The following is an 18,787-nucleotide window of genomic DNA, read 5'->3' on the forward strand; positions in this document are numbered from 1 at the left end:
CATGTAAAATTTGTCTCCAGATGGTCTGTCTGTCTTTCTTTCTTTCTTTCTTTCTTTCTTTCTTTCTTTCTTTCTTTCTTTCTTTCTTTCTTTCTTTCTTTCCTTCCTTCCTTCCTTCCTTCCTTCCTTCCTTCCTTCCTTCCTTCCTTCCTTCCTTCCTTCCTTCCTTCCTTCCCCTTCCCCTTTCCCTTCTGCTTCTCCTTCTCCTTCTCCTTCTCCTTCTTCCTCCCTCCCTCCCCCCTCTCTGTCATTGTTTTTGGAGAATTATGAATTGTTCCTTCGGAATATACAGGTCTAGCCATTCTGAGATGTCCACCAGTTCACTGCAAAAAAAAGTTCTGGAATGGAAAATGGAAGCACCAGATGTCTTAGGACATTTTAAGCATAGATTTATATGATTAGAAGAAAAAAATGGAATATTTTGGATTTTCATGGAATAGTGCATCTATGGGATAGAACATTCTGCCTATTAATAGAGGAAGCAGAATACATATCAACACAAGGTCACATTTTGAAGCTGAATTTAAATTGGACATGGGACAAATTGTTTTAGATCAGTTCTGCTATAGAGTACAATAAATCCTAGGTAATCTGGATCATAGAAGCTCTCTGAAGTACTTTTGGTAACTTCATCCTCTCCTTTTCTATTTAGTGATTTCTATGATATTGTTCTGTTGCTTTGTCAAAGACTGTAGTTTGATTAGTACTTTTAGTTCTGTGTCATGATGATCAACCATTGGTCTGGCTTTTTGATGGAGGCAGAATGATTAGTAATTTGTATAGGAAGGGGCTGTTTCAGTGGTGAAATTCATTTTTTTTAAAGCAGTTCTCTAGGCATTGCTTGGTGGGCAGAGTAGGGGAAGGATACTGCAAAATCTCCATTCCCACCTTACTCTGGCACCAGCCAGAGGGGGTATTTGCCGGTTCTCAAAACTACTCAGCATTTCTGCTACTATCAGAATCTGCTGGATTTCACCCCTGGGCTGTTTGTGATGCTGTACTGAATTTTGGTTTTACTCCAATCATTATGCAGTGATGCATTCCATTACTCTATTCTGAATAAGCCAAGCCTTTGCTCTAAGTCTAAATTATTTGCTCAAATTGCAGTTTATGGTAGAAGACGGTTTTTCCAAATTAGGCCTACTGGAATAATAACCTAGAGAAATGACTACATTTACAGATTCCTGGCTTGCATCTGGGATTAACTGCATTTATCAGTATTGCTTGTCAGAAATATATCTACTGCATATAATATAGAATGTGGGTTGCAGATATAATATACAACACAAGATGAAAACATTTAGGTGGACATGGATATGATTCATAACTGCAGATGTTCTCATTAGTTTAGAACGATGAAGCATTGAAGGCTGGTTAAACTGATTTTTGCAGCAAGTTAAGGAAGAATAAAATAATATGACCCTTTCTACTTTCTCTTTGAAATACAGCTCCATAAGATATATTGTAAAAATTGCAGTTGGTGATAGACCTGAAAAATTATCTCTCTCACTATTTTTTCATATTTCACAGAAAAGTAGATTTCTATTTTTTTTCCCCTCTTTCTTTCCTTGATGTAATGAAAATTATTCAGAAATGAATAAAATCTTCAACCTGCTCTAGAGTTTCATACTGGGAATCTTTCTGAGTTTTTGCAATTTATGCATAAAAGTTCTTTAAATCAACACAGCAATAGTTTCCAAGTTGTATTTTAATCACTTTTTTCTATTAAATTTCAACCTGAGTGTCTATGAATGTCATAATTATCAATAAAACAAGAAATAATTTACATGGATATAGAAGGATTCAGATTGTTTTATAATACCATTTGGAATTATCATAAATTTCATGCACTTTTTTCCTATTCTTTCATTTTAGAACAAAAATTATAAATATTGAAGATTATCCAGTTAATTGCTTTTATTATTATGAGCTGTCTCTGGACACTTTAGAGAGGTAATTTGGACTAGTGTTAAGTTCTAGACCTAACTTAGACATAAAGCTAGTTGGGTGATTTGTGGCCATTCATTTCCTCTCATCCCATGAAAGAACACAAGAGCAAAACATCTACGAAAAATGAAGAACATTGGCAGGAAAATCATTAAAGAAAATCCTCCAATGGGCTACATTCCCCATAATATTCCCATGTCTAATGTTACAAACCACCACATAAGGATCTGTGTTTACTACAAATAGACCTCCAGGTATGTCCACTCATTCGCCAACCATTCAAAATCACAATGTACTGAACAAGGGGACTTCTGACCAGTTTGAAAAGTTGCAGCCACCACAGCATCCCCACAGTCACATGATTACAATCTCGACATGCCCCAGTTCACAATCACAACATTGCAGTGAATTACAAATAACATGATTGCAAGCTTTGCAACCATCCCTGCTGGATTCTCATGAGCAAACTCAATGGGGAAGCCATCAGGGAAGGTTGCATGTTATCCAGGGGTGAAACCTATTTACCTTCCCTAACAGTACGGAAGTGCATGTGTCATGTGCGTCCTTGGACCCTCTGCACATGTGCAAACCCTTCTGCACATGCACAGAGGGTAAAAATCAGGTTACTCCCTGGTAAAGACGCCTGACTGGGTGGGCAGAGCCTCATGCTGCCATTGCTACCAGTTCTCCGAACCACTTACCGCCATCGCTACCAGTTCAGCTGAACTGGGTCGAACCGGTACCATTTTACCCCTGATGTTGTCCGTGTAAGTCACTCTTGTTGTCTCGGTGCCTGCCTGCAGTTCTCCCTATGCTCCTTACCTGAGACTTCCACTTCTTTCCACTTAATGCCCTTCATGCCCTGGGATTATAATGGAAACCAGGACTGCCAGGATTGCTATTTCTAAGCAATACCCTACAGACATATCATTTAGCATCATCAATACTAGCCCCAATTGTTAATATAATCTGAGGACTAGCTCATAAAGTAATTAATGTTACTTATAAAAGAAAGAATAGAAACAAATTCTTCAGCTTTGGTTACAGACTTTTGACAAACAGATTCTCCTTGCTGCCTTTTAACTTGGATTGCTTATCAATGGTAAATGCCTGTATCTTGCTACTGAGATTAAACATCTTTTTGGGGGGAGGGAGGGAGAGAGAGAGAGAGAGATACTGTCTAATAACTGTGTAAACAATTCCTTCAGGACTATTTTGTTTATTCTTTTTTTTTTGTTTGTTTGCTTGTTTAGGCTGCCATCTAAAGTCTCATATTTCATTCCTTTCATACACACATTTCTTAAAGTTTCAGTGAATAGTATTTTTTCCCTTTTCTCTGTAAGCTAAATAAGGCAGATGCCCATGTGTTCTTAGTAGTAGCAAGCTCAAATGATTGCTTATGTTAGGCTTCTGAGCCACATGTCAATCAAAGCCATATAGTTGTAAAAGGATTGGATTTCCTCTATCCTTTTAAGGTGTTTAAGATACTTTTTTTTCTCCACAGAATGGAACAGTTGTGAATCTTGTAGTGTTTCTAAGACAGCTCAAGTTAAACCTTGCTCAAGTGATTCTCAGCTTCTGAGGATTGCAGGGATAAATATCCACATCATTTGAATGGCAATGGTATAGAAATAGTGCCACCCCCACACTTTACCCCCCAACATGTTACTTCCCCCCCCATTCCCACTGTAGTGTACAGCTGAAAGGCTTCCTGAGGGTGTCCCAGTACAAACCATGTCTGATCCTAGTTACTTTTTAGGATCAAACAGAGTTTGCTGCCACAATATTTTAAATAAAATTTAAAAGTGATACATTACTTTGATAGCCTTCTCTTGTGTGTCTTTCTGATATGAGGCACTATAATTCATCCTTGTGTCCATCAAATGTTGCTGTCTACCATTCTGGTTTGGGTTATTGAGAGATATAATCCAAGATTTTTGAGGAACCACCATGATAAGAGGGCGCTGCTGCCTCATATATAGACAAAATGAATTTTCCATCACTTTTATCCAAGGCAAAACAGAAACGATAACATTTTAGCACCTTTTCCAAAGCTTGAATCAATGTGATTGATCCATGCACTACATTTTTTATAAGCATTAAATGTTCAGCATGTTAGAAAAATATTCAGTCTTCTGTGAACCAAAGTCTCGGTGCCTTGATTATTTATGCACAAAGTCTATCCCACTTTTTCTTCTTCTAACCTTTGAACACCCTAAATGGATGAAATGTTCTACTTTTTTCTACTTCTGTACCTTCTAAGAGCTTTCCCCAAGCTCATCCTTTTTAAATAGAGCTAATTTTAGTTCCATTATTTGCAATAGATCCTTGAAAGCTGGTAGGTTTAGCGCTTTTCAAGATAATTAAGAGACATAAAAGACAATAAAACTGGAAAAAGCCTCTTTTAAAAATGTTTCTTTGAATTCATATAAAACTATACCTCCTGACCCTGACTCACCTTTAAAAGCTCCAATATCATCCTAATTCCATGCTTCCCAGCTAAAAATTATAAATTTGAGGAGCCTCATAAATAACATTTCCAGCTATTAGCTGGTTCAACACAACCAATGCTAATGATTACTGCTTGTTGATTGCCAAAGTGAGACTGGTAAGGAAGTGTTGATTACAGATTAACAGAGCTGGAAGGGACCTTATAGGTCATTGAGTCCAACCCCCAGCTCAAGCAAGAGACCCTACACCATTTCTGACAAATGGCAGTCCAATCTATTCTTGAAAGCCTCCAGTGATGAAACTCCCACAACTTCCAAAGGCAAGCTGTTCCATTGGTTGATTGTTCTCACTGAAAATAACTTGACCCCCTCCTCTCTGTGGCAGCCCTTCAAATATTGGAACACTGCTATCATGTCTCCTCTGGTCCTTCTCTTTACTAGACTAGCTATGTCCAGTTCTTGTAACCGTTCTTCTTATGTTTTAGTCTCCAGTCCCCCAATGTCAGGGTTCCAAGTAACACCCCTTAATGAAAGAAGACTCCGAGGCTTGAAGTTCCTCAAAGTTCCATTTTATTAGAGATGTCATATTGGCACATCTGGGAAACCCAAATCTGAAAACTTTCCCCACCCAACAGAAAGTCCAAGTCCTTGCCCAGCATCTACAAATTCATCACATGGCCCAATCAAAGCACCATCCCAAGTGGAGAGGCCTCCCAGTTCCAGGCCAACAGGTGCTGTTCAAGATGTCCTTGACTTTCTGAGAAAAGAATGTTATTATGACCCATGCTCCATACAATCCCCCCTCCCAGTTTCCCTCAGTAAAAAATGTGGCAGGTCTGAAGGCCCAATGCAGAAGATGGCTTCCAGGCCTGAATCATCCTGATTGTTCCACTTTGCACTTTTCCCTAGAGTCTCAACCTATTTTTTATAATATGGTGACCAAAACTGGATACAGGTGTGGATACAGGTGTGGTCTAGGTGTGGTCTTAGTAAGGCTTTTTAGAGTGGTATTACTACCTCACTTGATGTTGATTATATCTGTCTGTTAATGCAATTTAGGATTGTAAGGACCATATTTCAGCATAGATCCAAACTTAAAAGTTATCTGAGCCTAACTCAGTCCTTCAATTAGACAGGAGAATTTAATATTTTCAACAACTTTCTACTTCCTAAGTTTTCAAACCAACACTCATTATTCAGGCAAGACTCTTTCTGGCAAGAACATAAATAATAAAAAAAGCAATAATAACAAAGAAGAAAAGGTCTCTAGTCTCCTCTGGCTATAAGTCAGTCCTGAATGATCACAATTCTCCACACCTGTTGAGTGATTCATCACTGCTTATTTTATTTAGAAAATTCACATCGAGCCTTATGTTAGGTGGCTTACACAAACATCAGTGGTGTACATTAATATGTATGTATGTATGTATGTATGTATGTATGTATGTATGTATATAACATACACACTAGCAGTTAAAAGGAAGAAACAGCTGCCATCACACATTTCTAGAAGCACTAAGCTGTAAACACCTAGCCTGATGATGACGAATGGGATTTCGTTGAAACGTCGCCAAGACACTTCCAATTTTACGCGGAAGAAAAATTGGAAGTGTCTTGGTGATGTTTCGATGAAGTCTCATTCGTCATCTTCAGGCTTCAGCTTCGTGCTTCTGGGAGCAATGTGTGATTGCAGCTGTTTCGTCCTTTTAACAGCTAGAGGGGATTTGAACTGATTGGGTGGGAGCTTGGCTGTGCTCTGATTGGATGGGTTTTTTTTGGTGCTCTGATTGGCTGGGTGTGTGACCTGTTTGGATGGGGGCTTGGTTGTGCTCAGATTAGTTTGAGTTGCAGGGGGATTTGAGCTGGTGAGCTGCATTGCTGTTGTTTGGCTTCGTGTTCGTGGTCGTGCTACATCTTCATAGTGGGTGTTGGTCTGCTGCATGTATGGATTGGAGGGGTTTGAAGTGGCTAATGATGCAGCTGCGGTCTGGCTTCTGGTCCTTGGTCGTGCTTCATCATCAGTGTGGGTTTGGGTCTGCTTTTTGGGTGGATGTGTGGTGGTGACATCCTGTGTGGACCTCGTGAGTGTGGGTCTGGTGTCATTCCTCGTGTTAGGGACTTGTTTGTCAATAAGGGTGGGTTTCCAAATGGCTGGTAGGCGGGAGGTATCATCTCGTTTGTTCATGCTGTGTGGGCGTTTTTCTATCTCGATGGCTTCTCTGATTATTCTGTTGTTAAAGTGTTCAGTTATGGCGATAGTTCTGGTCTTTTTAAAGTCAATATCATGTCCTGTGGCTTTAAGATGTTGGACCAGGGAAGAAGTTGGTTCCTCTTTTTTGAATGAGTTCTTGTGTTCTTCAATGCGTGCACTTATTCTTCTGTTGGTTTGTCCGATGTATGTGGTGGGGCAGGTGGTGCATGGGATTTCATACACTCCTTGATTTTCTAACTCAATTTTGTCTTTGGGGTTTCTTAGGATGGTGGATATTTTTCGGTTAGTGCAGAATGCTGTCTTGATGTTGTGTTTGTGGAGGATCTTGCTGATTCTGTCTGTGGTGCCTTTTATATATGGGAGGAGGGCTGTGCCGTTTTCTTTTTCTCTGTCTTGGATTTTAGTGGGGGTTTCTTTTTGGATTAGATTGGTAATCTTATTTCTTTGGAATCCAAACGTCGCCAAGACACTTCCAACTTTACGCGGGAGAAAACCCGAATAACCAAAGACCTACATACAAACACCCACGAAAATCTCAGAAAACAAATATATATATAGCCAAACAGCAGCAGTGCAGCTCACCAGCTCAAATCCCCCTGCAACTCAGTCTAACTTGAGCACAACCAAGCCCCCACCCAAACAGGACACCCCCCCAGCCAATCAGAGCACAAAAAAACCCCATCCAATCAGAGCACAGCCAAGCTCCCACCCAATCAGTTCAAACCCCCACTAGCAGTTAAAAGGAAGAAACAGCTGCGATCACACATTGCTCCCAGAAGCACGAAGCTGAAGCCTGAAGATGACGAATGAGACTTCGTCGAAACGTTGCCAAGACACTTCCAATTTTACGCAGGAGAAAACCCGAATAACCAAAGACCTACATATATATATTAACAACACAAAAGCTAAAGTAGCAGCATTAAATATCCTGGTAAAACATTGCTTTTGTGGTTCCTCCTAAACTATAGTAAAGAAGGGAGTTGTTGAATTTCACTGGCATTTATTTGATAATATAAACCTTTCCAGAGACAGAGAAAACTGTATCTGTTGACGATATTTGTATCCAAAGGCATTAATAACTTGAATATGAGAGATACTACGCTATATAGCTCTGAATGTAGGTTGAATAATTCAAACAAAATAATATAAACCTGCTAAAGTGGCATCTGGACAAGTTATATGCATGGTAATTTAGCAGACAGAACATTTTTAAATTTAAATGAATTGCATGTTTGATGTAATACACAGAACACGGTGGCTCAGTGGCTAAGATGCTGAGCTTATTGATCAGAAAGTCAGCAGTTCAACGCTTAAAATCCCTAGTATCACGTAACGGGGTGAGCTCTCGTTACTTGTCCCAGCTTCTGCCAGCCTAGCAGTATGAAAGCACATAAAAATGCAAGTAGAAAAATAGGGACCACTTTGGTGGGAAGGTAACTGTTCTGTGCGCTTTCACCATTTAGTCATGCCAGCTACATGACCATGGAAACGTCTTCGGACAGCCCTGGCTCCTTGACTTAGAAACTGAAATGAACACTAGAACTGGGAACAACTAGCATCCATGTGCGGGGTAACCTTTACCTTTATATTTGGTGTGCTGGTTCAAGAGTTCAAAACCAGGGAAGTTGCCATATTCTTATCTCTATTAATATAAATAGGTGGAAAGTGAGAGGAAATTTTAAATGGAGAAAAATTCTAAAATGGTCCTTGAGCTCCCATAAACAGGAGATTATAATGAAATCATAGGAATTCTGATGTAGTCATTTGAACCATGTGGTCAATAGACAGTTATTTACAGGACTATATAATGCATAAGTTTGAGCTTTAGGTGAATATGGCACAAATAATTTGCTATGAACTGAATAAAACTTTAGGAACAAGTATGAAAATCATTGGACAATATTATTTTTGTTCACTATTCCAATAGATAGATATAGATATAGATATAGATATAGATATATGAGACTACAGGTGCGGGGAGATGTCTTACTTATTTATTTTTCAATGATTTCACTCCCGCCGCCTCCCGCAAAAGAAATCCTGTACAAATGAATTTCAGATCCCCGTGGCTCAGATCCTCATATTATCATCCCTTCTGGGACAAGGATATCTTTTTTTTAAAATGAACTTTAATATGCCTTTCTAACAAAATAAATGGAATATAGCTGATAACAATTCTTATTTTCCCATTGTGGCTTTCTTAGAGCAGATAGGCAGTTTGCAATCTGCTTTTGGTGTTTGTTGCATTGGTCAAATTCCACTTCAGACAATTGATTCAGTCAAGTATATTCCCTTTCAACCTGGTAAGTAGTTGGAGGAGGTGGAGGAGGAAGAGGAAGAGATGATATTACATCTTGACACCTTTTAAGTCGATTCCAATTCAAAGTGGCTTCAGTGGAGTCCTTGATGCTCACTGAGCTTGTTTGTTTGCTTGCAGGTATTTTATGACTGGACTAGGTAATATTATCAATGCTGGAGAGTGTGGGGTTTGTTTCCTGTGAATATTCAGTAGCTTTCTCTACTTGTATTGTGGGGGCTGTTCCCCTCCTTGGTTGTTCCTTAATTACAATATTGTTTTCTTTTTGATTATTTCTCTGGTGTTAATCCCTGCTTAACTTACTTACTTACTTACTTACTTACTTACTTACTTACTTACTTACTTACTTACTTATTTATTTTCATCAGGCATGTATTTTATGACAGATACAAGTGTAAACATAATTATAACTAGATGTAAAGGGTATAAATAAAAGAAAACATTAGGACAGGGATGGTAGGCATGCTGGTGCGCTTATGCACGCCCCTTGCAGACCTCTTAGGAATGGGGTGAGGTCTACAGTGGACAGTCTAAGGTGAAAGTTTTGGGGATTTGGGGAAGAAACCACAGAATCAGGTAGTGCATTCCAGACGCTGACAACTTGGTCTTGACTGCTGGAAATAGCATGTTCTGGTCTTTCTATTTCCCTCTATTTTTGTTTTGTTTTTAATGATATCAATGGACTTCTACATTACCTCTGAAAAAATGTGTCCTTTAGCAGAACAACTAGGTTTACAACTATTAATATATGGAATGTAATACACAGAAAAGCAGTTGCTAAGATAAATTGGAGAATCATAAACATAGTGTCAAAAACGTAATCAGGATACAAGGGGGAAGAGAAGATAACAAAAGAGTCTGTGGTTTTTTTCCAAATGGCCAAGGTTATTTTGAATAAAATATAAGATTAGAGTTTAATGTACATCCTTCCCATTGCTTGGAGAAATGTAATTGATAAAATAGATTTCATTCTTCTCTTTCTTTTCCTTCTCTGTGTTTTCTCCCCATGCTTCAAACTAATCAATCTTTCTTTTTCTGCTTTCCATTTCCCTTTACTGCCTCTCCTTTTATAATACAGAGATCTAATTAGTTTAATAATGATTTTATATAGAGTTGAGGACAATCACTTGAAAGCTTTTTCCTGTACAATTGGAATTGCTTGTCTTCTTGTTCTACTATAACAAAATCCAGACCTTAAAAGTCACATTTGCCCAGTAAAGCATGTGGTGTGAGGAAAAGAAATATCTCATGTGGGTTGCTAATTTGGAGATACATCAGATTTCATTTATATTGTTATGCTCATTGGACCCAATGCAGTAATTAGATCTGATTGCAAGTAGAATTTCATCTTGGGGCTTCTGATAATTTCATGTGAGAAATTATCTGAAAATCCAGTATGGATCAAAGTAAAATCATTATTTCAGTAGTAACTGAAATAAATGTGTAGTATTTAGTAACACATTTAGTAAATGTGTTGATTTACACATATATGATAATTCTGGCAATGTAAATCTTAAAGCACTTTCTTTTTTCGTGGGATGTGTGTGTTCATTTGCACCAGTTTCTGCTTTTTAGATAAGAGGTGCTAGTGTTACAGTCAGTATCTTATGATATTTGCACTTCAATTTATATTCTATAGCAATAGCAATAGCATTTAGGCTTATAAATCATTTCACAGTGATTTTACAGCCCTCTCTAAGCAATTTACAGAGTCAGCATATTGCCCCCAACAAAATCAGAGATGTGGTATGGAACCCATACCACATCTCTGACATAAATACAATAGAACGAGTCCAGAAATATTTCACTAGAAGAGTTCTTCACTCCTCCGAAAACAACAAAATACCTTATACCAACAGACTGGAAATCCTGGGATTAGAAAATTTACAACTCCATCGACTTCGACATGATCTGTGTTTAACAGACAAAATCATCTATTGCAACATCCTTCCTATAAAAGACTACTTCAGCTTCAATCGCAATATTACAAGAGCAAAAAATAGATTCAAGCTAAATGTCAACCGCTTCAAACTTGATTGCAGAAAATATGACTTCTGTAACAGAGTTGTTAATGCTTGGAACTCATTACCTGACTCCATAGTCTCTACTCAAAATCCCAAAATCTTCAACCAAAAACTGTCTATTATTGACCTCACCCCATTCCTAAGAGGACTATAAGGGGCGTGCATAAGAGCACAATAGTGCCTACCGTTCCTGTCCTATTGTTCCCTTCATTATATCAAATTAATATAGTTGATGCATATTTTTTACTCATATATATGAGTATATATATATATATATATATATATATATATATATATATATATATATATATATATATATATATATTCAATATATATATATATTCAAGACATGTTTTTTATCTATGACAATTGTTTGTGTATACTGTTGTGACAAAAAGAAATAATAAAAAAAAACACTAGGTCCTCATTTTACCCACCTTGGAAGGATGGAAGGCTGAGTCAACTTGAGCCTGGTGAGATTTGAACCGCCAAATTGCAGGCAGCCAGCAGGCAGCAGAAGTAACCTGCAGTACTGCAGTCTAACTACTGTGCCACTGCAGCTTAGTTAGTAGCCAGTATAGTTAGTTTATTAACTAGTAACTTGTGTCTTTTTAAACAGAAATTGAAAAAGAAAGTTGTGGAGATCCAGGAACACCATTGTATGGCATCAGAGAAGGAGATGGGTTTTCCAATCATGATGTGTTGAGGTTTGAATGCCAGTTTGGATTTGAATTGATTGGAGAAAAAACTATTGTTTGTCAAGAGAATAACCAGTGGTCAGCAAACATACCTATATGCATTTGTGAGTATAAATTAATATAGTCCAATAAATTCCAACTTACTGTATGTATATATTCCTGAAAAACTATTTTAAACTAAAATCTTTTTTAAAAAAACATTTTTATGCTCTCACCAGACAATATTTGGTCTTTAAACCTTCAGTATTTATAATGTATCTTACACATACTTTTATGACAATTATAGGATTGAATAATTGCTAAAATATTCCTAATAATGGTTGATGAACAATTAAATTGTACATTCTTTCAGTTTCTTTGAATTTTGTACTATCCCCAAGTCTCTTTTAGTGCATACATGATCCTAGAGATATTTTGCTTGCCTGGCACTAATTCCACCCGACCAAAATATCATATTTTTAACATCAACCAACTAACCAAGAAAATGTAATATATCTGGGCTTTAGGCAAGTTTGGAGTAACCCAAAGAAGTATTTCAACATTCTGTAAGATATTTTAGTCATTTTATTTATCTTTAGTTATATAATAACCCCCCCAACTGCTGCAATGTAATAACCCAAATTATTGGTCATTATGGTGACTGTGATAAAATAGTAGTATTAATATAAAATGTTGCCTGTATAATAAGGACATTTGAAAAATCCTTGTTATTAAACCAACTCCTCCTTATTGGTCAGCTACAAATTACCATGGTAACATTGACCTTTGGTCTCTTTACATGCTTGATGAATGATTGTGCATGTGAATAGCTTCCTCCCTTTAAGGGGGTGGATATAGGAGATAATCAGGTTGATTCTGAAGGAGGGAAGGGTCAAATGTGTTTTTAGTCATGAATCCCTGAGTGCTCACAAGAGATCTAAGTCCAGCCCATCTTGAATTCCTTTCTATTAAGTCCCATTAATTTATCTTGGTTCAGATTCTTGTAGAGAGCTTAAGCTTGTGATAAATCTCTATACTCATTTGAACTACCTGAATTTTCTGATTTCCCCAGTGCTTGAAAGTGGGCATATGTAGCACTAAATGGGTAAATCATAAAGCCAACTTTCATTTCATTGTAACATAATTCAATACATGCTTTCTTCTAAATTTACCTATTTAATACCTAAATAATAGGTATTAACACAGACAGAAAAAGGATGTCAAGGACATCAACAAATTACTAGTTATGCCAAAGATACTGTTAGATACTGAACAGAGAAAGGGGGGGGGGAGAGGATGATATGATGATCATCATCATCTATATCTAAGAATCTAACCAATCAATTATCTAAACGATAGAATATCATTGTTGTTCTTCCTATACTTTTTTAAAAAAAATAAAGCTTCTTTATTTTAACCAAGGAGAAAGTCAGAAATGGAAGGCTTTTGCATCCCTAATATTTTGCATCCCTAATATTAGGAGAATAAGATTAGAAAGGACCTTCTTTTATTTATAATCCTAATCAATCAGTACCAAGCACTGATGATGTAACCTAGCTTGGTGATAAAATGTCTGCAAGAAAACCACCAAGCTCAGAGGACACCAGGAATTCCACAGTTCAACCCTGAGTACAAATATTCTCTTCCATTCAGTTATAGTTCTTTGATTGATTTTTCATACTTTTCTTTCAATGCACCTAGAAAAAAATTGAAAAATGAGATTTGGCATTGAACTGATATAACTCTGATCAATCAGAATAATAATTCTCCTTCCAGGATGAATGGAACCAGATAACTGGTTCCAACTAATGAGTACTATATACTCTAAATTCAGCAAATGGGACTGAATTTAGAGTTAAACAATACCCGTAAACTTTGACTTGTCTTTTTTAAAAAGATCGCTGAATCAATCCTTATCAACCATCTTTAATTGTGGTTTTGGATGATCCTCTGGGAAGTATGGTAACATTGTATTTTATTTCAGTGACAGGCGTGACGAAGAAATAATTAAATAAAAGAAATAGAAGAAATAATTAAATAAAACAGAAGTGGGATTCAAAAATTTTAGCAAGGGATTCTCTGGTTTCTAGGTGGGTGTGGGCATGGTGGGCATGGCCTAGTCAGCCTCCTGCACCATGACAGGGGGTGTTTTTGTCCTCCCCAGGCTCTGGAGGCTTTCCTTGAGCCTCCAGAAGGATGAAAATGGCCTCCCATGCTCTGGAGCAGGGGTCTCCAACCTTGGTCCCTTTGAGACTTGTGGACTTCAACTTCCAGAGTCCCTCAGCCAGCAAAGCTGGCTGAGGAATTCTGGGAGTTGAAGTCCACAAGTCTTATAGGGACCAAGGTTGGAGACCCTGCTCTGGAGGCCCTCTGGAGTCTGAAAACAGGCCTGTTTCCAGCCTTCCTGAACTTCTGATAGGCCTTTTTTTGCCCTCCCTGATCCTCTGTGCATGCCCTGCACTTACCTGCACCCAAAATGGGCTGCCTGGGGACTCCCGGGAGGGATGGGGTGAGTGAGTGGGGCCAGCCAGGAGTGGGATTTGGGGCTTCTCCAATCTGTACAGAATCTTAGCTAGAGGTTCTCCCAAATCCCTGTGAACCCCCAGCAGCCCATCCCTGAAATAAAGGAATGAATAAATAAGAATATTGAAATAAAATATTGGGAGGAGATGGTCAGAATGTCAATTTTAGTTGGATTCTTATCTCTTTTCTAATTTCTTTCCTGACTTTTGACAGTTCCTTGCCTATCTAATTTCACGGCACCAATGGGAACTGTTCTGTCTCCTGACTACCCAGAAGGATATGGGAATAATTTGAATTGCATCTGGACAATCATCTCAGACCCTGGGAGTCGCATTCATCTCTCTTTCAATGATTTCGACCTGGAATCTCAATTTGACTTTCTTGCAATTAAAGACGGTGATTCTCCCGATTCTCCAATACTTGGCACATTCACTGGAGCTGAAGTGCCATCCCATCTGACTAGTAACAGCCATATTTTACGCTTGGAATTTCAAGCTGATCATTCAATGTCAGGCCGAGGATTTAATATCACCTATAACAGTGAGTAAATGTGTTTATTACATATTTAATAATTATATGCACGCCTTTAATTTATTAATAATTTTTCCAGATAGATAGATAGATAGATAAGACAGACAGACTTTATTTTTAGTACTATTAGTATTCATACCATAACAATTAACTAAAAGATTATGGTTTCTTCTGATTTTTCCTTCCTTCCTTCCTTCCTTCCTTCCTTCCTTCCTTCCTTCCTTCCTTCCTTCCTTCCTTCCTTCTTTCTTTCTTTCTTTCTTTCTTTCTATTTTCATCTGGGAAGCACCATATAAAATGTGTGTATCTTGTTAAGTTTTGATTGGTTTAATTTGCTTTCCTGTGTATTCTACTTCTAGTACAACTGCATCACAAAATAGACTTCCTATGAGACAAATGATTGGCTTTATTTCCTTCTTCTTTTCAAGCCATAGTATCGTACCATTCATATATATACAGTGTGTGTGTATGTATATGTGTGTCGTGTCCCACTCCTCCGCTGACGGCTGGGTCAGGGAAATCCGAATCAGGCTTGCCTCTGCAGCTCTGCCCAAAGTCCTAGCAAAGTCCTCAGAGCAGGCAGGAGACCAGTAAGTGACTTCAGCAAGATAAGTTCGACTTTTGCCTGACTCAGAGACTGCCAGAAAGTAGATCCTTTATATAGGCCATGGGGTGTGGCTCCATGACTCAGCACTCATTAAGGCCTGCCCCTCCCTTCCTTCTGTTGCCTCCGCCTCTCCAATCTTCTAATGCGAGGGTCACTCCAATCAGCTGTTGTTGGGAGTAAACCCTCCTCAGGCTCACCTGCTGTGGAGGAGGGGGAGGGGTCTAGCTGCTCCGTTTGCCTGGGCATGGAATCAGGGCTGGGGCAGGGAGATGCTCCTTCTTCTGCAGTTTGTCTGGGCATGGAGCCAGGACTGGGGCTGGAAGGCATACATTCCTCAGTGTTCGGGAGCAGGTAAGAGGGCCCCGGCTGCTCTGAGGGCGGGCAAGACACAACAATGTGTGTGTGTGTTTGTGTGTGTGTGTGTGTGTGTGTGTGTGTGTGTGTGTGTGTATAGGTCTTTGGTTATTCAGGTTTTCTCCCACGTAAAATTGGAAGTGTCTTGGCGATGTTTCGATGAAGTCTCATTCGTCATCTTCAGGCTTCAGCTTCGTGCTTCTGGGGGCAATGTTTTATATATATCTGTGTGTGTGTGTGTCTGTGTGTGTATGTATATATATATGTAGGTCTTTGGTTATTCAGGTTTTCTCCCGCGTAAAATTGGAAGTGTCTTGGCGACGTTTCGACAAAGTCTCATTCGTCATCTTCAGGCTTCAGCTTCGTGCTTCTGGGAGCAATGTGTGATTGCAGCTGTTTCTTCCTTTTTAACTGCTAGTGGGGGTTTGAACTGCTGTGTGGGCGTTTTTCTATCTCGATGGCTTCTGTAACAGAATAATCAGAGAAGCCATCGAGATAGAAAAACGCCCACACAGCATGAAAAAACGAGATGATACCTCCCGCCTCCCAGCCATTTGGAAACCCGCCCTTATTGACAAACGAGTCCTTAACCCAAGAAATGACACCAGACCCACACTCACGAGGTCCACACAGGATGTCACCACCACACATCCACTCAGAAAGCAGACCCAAACCCACACTGATCAGGAAGCACGACCAAGGACCAGAAGCCAGACCGCAGCTGCAACATTAGCCATTTCAAACCCCTCCAATCCATACATGCAGCAGACCGACACCCACTACGAAGATGTAGCACGACCACGAACACGAAGCCAAACAGCAGCAGTGCAGCTCACCAGCTCAAATCCCCCTGCAACTCAGACTAATCTGAGCACAACCAAGCCCCCACCCAAACAGGACACACCCCCAGCCAATCAGAGCACAAAAAAACCCCATCCAATCAGAGTACAGCCAAGCTCCCACCCAATCAGTTCAAACCCCCACTAGCAGTTAAAAAGGAAGAAACAGCTGCAAGCACACATTGCTCCCAGAAGCACGAAGCTGAAGCCTGAAGATGACGAATGAGACTTCGTCGAAACGTCGCCAAGACACTTCCAATTTTACGCGGGAGAAAACCCGAATAACCAAAGACCTACATACAAACCGCGGTCGACCGCGAGGGGCCTCACTTGTGGGGTCCCTCAGGGGTCGATTCTCTCGCCCCTGCTGTTCAACATCTACATGAAGCCGTTGGGTGAGATCATCAGTGGTTTCGGGGTGAGATACCAGCAATGCGCTGGCGACACTCAGCTGTACTTTTCACCCGGACCACCCCAATGAAGTTGTTGAAGTGCTGTCCCGGTGTTTGGAGGCTGTACGGGTCTGGATGGGGAGAAACAGGCTCAAGCTTAATCCTCCAAGGCGGAGTGGCTGTGGATGCGGCACCCGATTCAGTCAGCTGCAGCCGCGGCTGGCTGTTGGTGGCGAGTTACTGGCCCCAAAGGATAGGGTGCGCAACTTGGGTGTCCTTCTGGATGATCGGCTGTCATTTGAAGACCATTTGACCCGTCTCCAGGAGGGCCTTCCACCAGGTTCGCCTGGTTCGGCAGTTCGCCTTCCTTGATCGGGATGCCTTATGCACAGTCACTCATGCGCTCGTTACCTCTCGCTTGGATTACTGTAATGCTCTCTACATGGGGCTCCCCTGAAGTGCGCTCGGAGGCTTCAGTTAGTCAGAATGCAGCTGCGCGGGTGATAGAGGAGCTACGTAGCTCCCATGTAACACCGCTCCTGCGCAGACTGCACTGGCTGCCTGTGGCCTTCGGGTGCACTTTAAATGTTAGTTATGACCTTTAAAGCGCTCCATGGCTTAGGACCTGGGTACTTGGGACCGCCTGCTGTTACCATCGCCTCCCACCGACCCGTCGCTCCCACAGAGGGACTTCTCAGGGTGCCGTCCGCCAAACAATGTCGGCTGGCGGCCCCAGGAAGGGCCTTCTCTGTGGGGCTCCCACACTCTGGAGCAGGCTTCCCCGGGTTTCGCCAAATACCTGACCTTGGACATTTTGAACTCAAGACTCACCTTTTTATCCAGCGGGGCTGGCTTAAATTGGGATTTTAATCTTAAATTTATTAATTTTAAATGGGGTTTTAGTATGGTAAATTTTAATCATTGGGCTAATTTAAATAACAATAGCCTACACCCCAAAATACAGTTCACCATGGAAACAGAAGTTAACAACCAACTTCCTTCCTAGATGTCTTAGTCTACAAGAAACCCAATGGCTCCTAGGACACACCATCTACCAGAAGAAAACACACACAAACCGCTATCTGCATGCACTCACACCACCACCCAGCACAGATCAACTCCGTAGCCAAGACACTCATCTCTAGAACAAAATGCTTAGCTGATGAACAACACCTAAAAACCGAACTACACACTCTCACAAACGTACTAACATCCAATGGATTCCAGAGAAATAAGATTACCAAACTAATCCAAAAAGAACCCCCCACTAAAACCCAAGACAGAGAGCAAGAAAATGGCACAGCCCTCCTCCCATATATAAAAGGCACCACAGACAGAATCAGCAAGATCCTCCACAAACATAACATCAAGACAGCATTCTGCACAAACCAAAAAATATCCACCATCCTAAGAAACCCCAAAGACAAAATTGAGTTAGAAAATCAAGGAGTATATGAAATCCCATGCACCGCCTGCCCCACCACATACATCGGACAAACCAACAGAAGAATAAGTGCACGCATTGAAGAACACAAGAACTCAGTCAAAAAAGAGGAACCAACTTCTTCCCTGGTCCAACACCTTAAAGCCACAGGACACGATATTGACTTTAAAAAGACCAGAACTATCGCCAAAACTGAACACTTCAACAACAGAATAATCAGAGAAGCCATCGAGATAGAAAAACGCCCACACAGCATGAATAAACGAGATGATACCGCCCGCCTGCCAGCCATTTGGAAACTTGCCCTTATTGACAAACGAGTCCCTAACACGAGGAATGACACCAGACCCACACTCACGAGGTCCACACAGGATGTCACCACCACACATCCACCCAGAAAGCAGACCCAAACCCACACTGATCAGGAAGCATGACCAAGGACCAGAAGCCAGACCGCAGCTGCAACATTA

At 40.2% G+C, this 18,787-nt stretch overlaps 1 protein-coding gene across 1 annotated transcript in view; it reads left to right on the top strand.

Moving 5' to 3' along the window:
* Positions 1–18,787, top strand: part of CSMD3 (CUB and Sushi multiple domains 3) — a 782,898-nt gene that overhangs the window by 460,289 nt on the left and 303,822 nt on the right. Inside the window, exons 14-15 of the mRNA XM_058175006.1 lie at positions 11,570–11,752; positions 14,364–14,690. Coding sequence (XP_058030989.1) covers positions 11,570–11,752; positions 14,364–14,690 — 510 coding nt within the window. The remainder of the gene's footprint in view (positions 1–11,569; positions 11,753–14,363; positions 14,691–18,787) is intronic.

The sequence above is a fragment of the Ahaetulla prasina genome, chromosome 3 (genome assembly GCF_028640845.1).
Source record: "Ahaetulla prasina isolate Xishuangbanna chromosome 3, ASM2864084v1, whole genome shotgun sequence".
Classification (NCBI taxonomy): domain Eukaryota; kingdom Metazoa; phylum Chordata; class Lepidosauria; order Squamata; family Colubridae; genus Ahaetulla; species Ahaetulla prasina.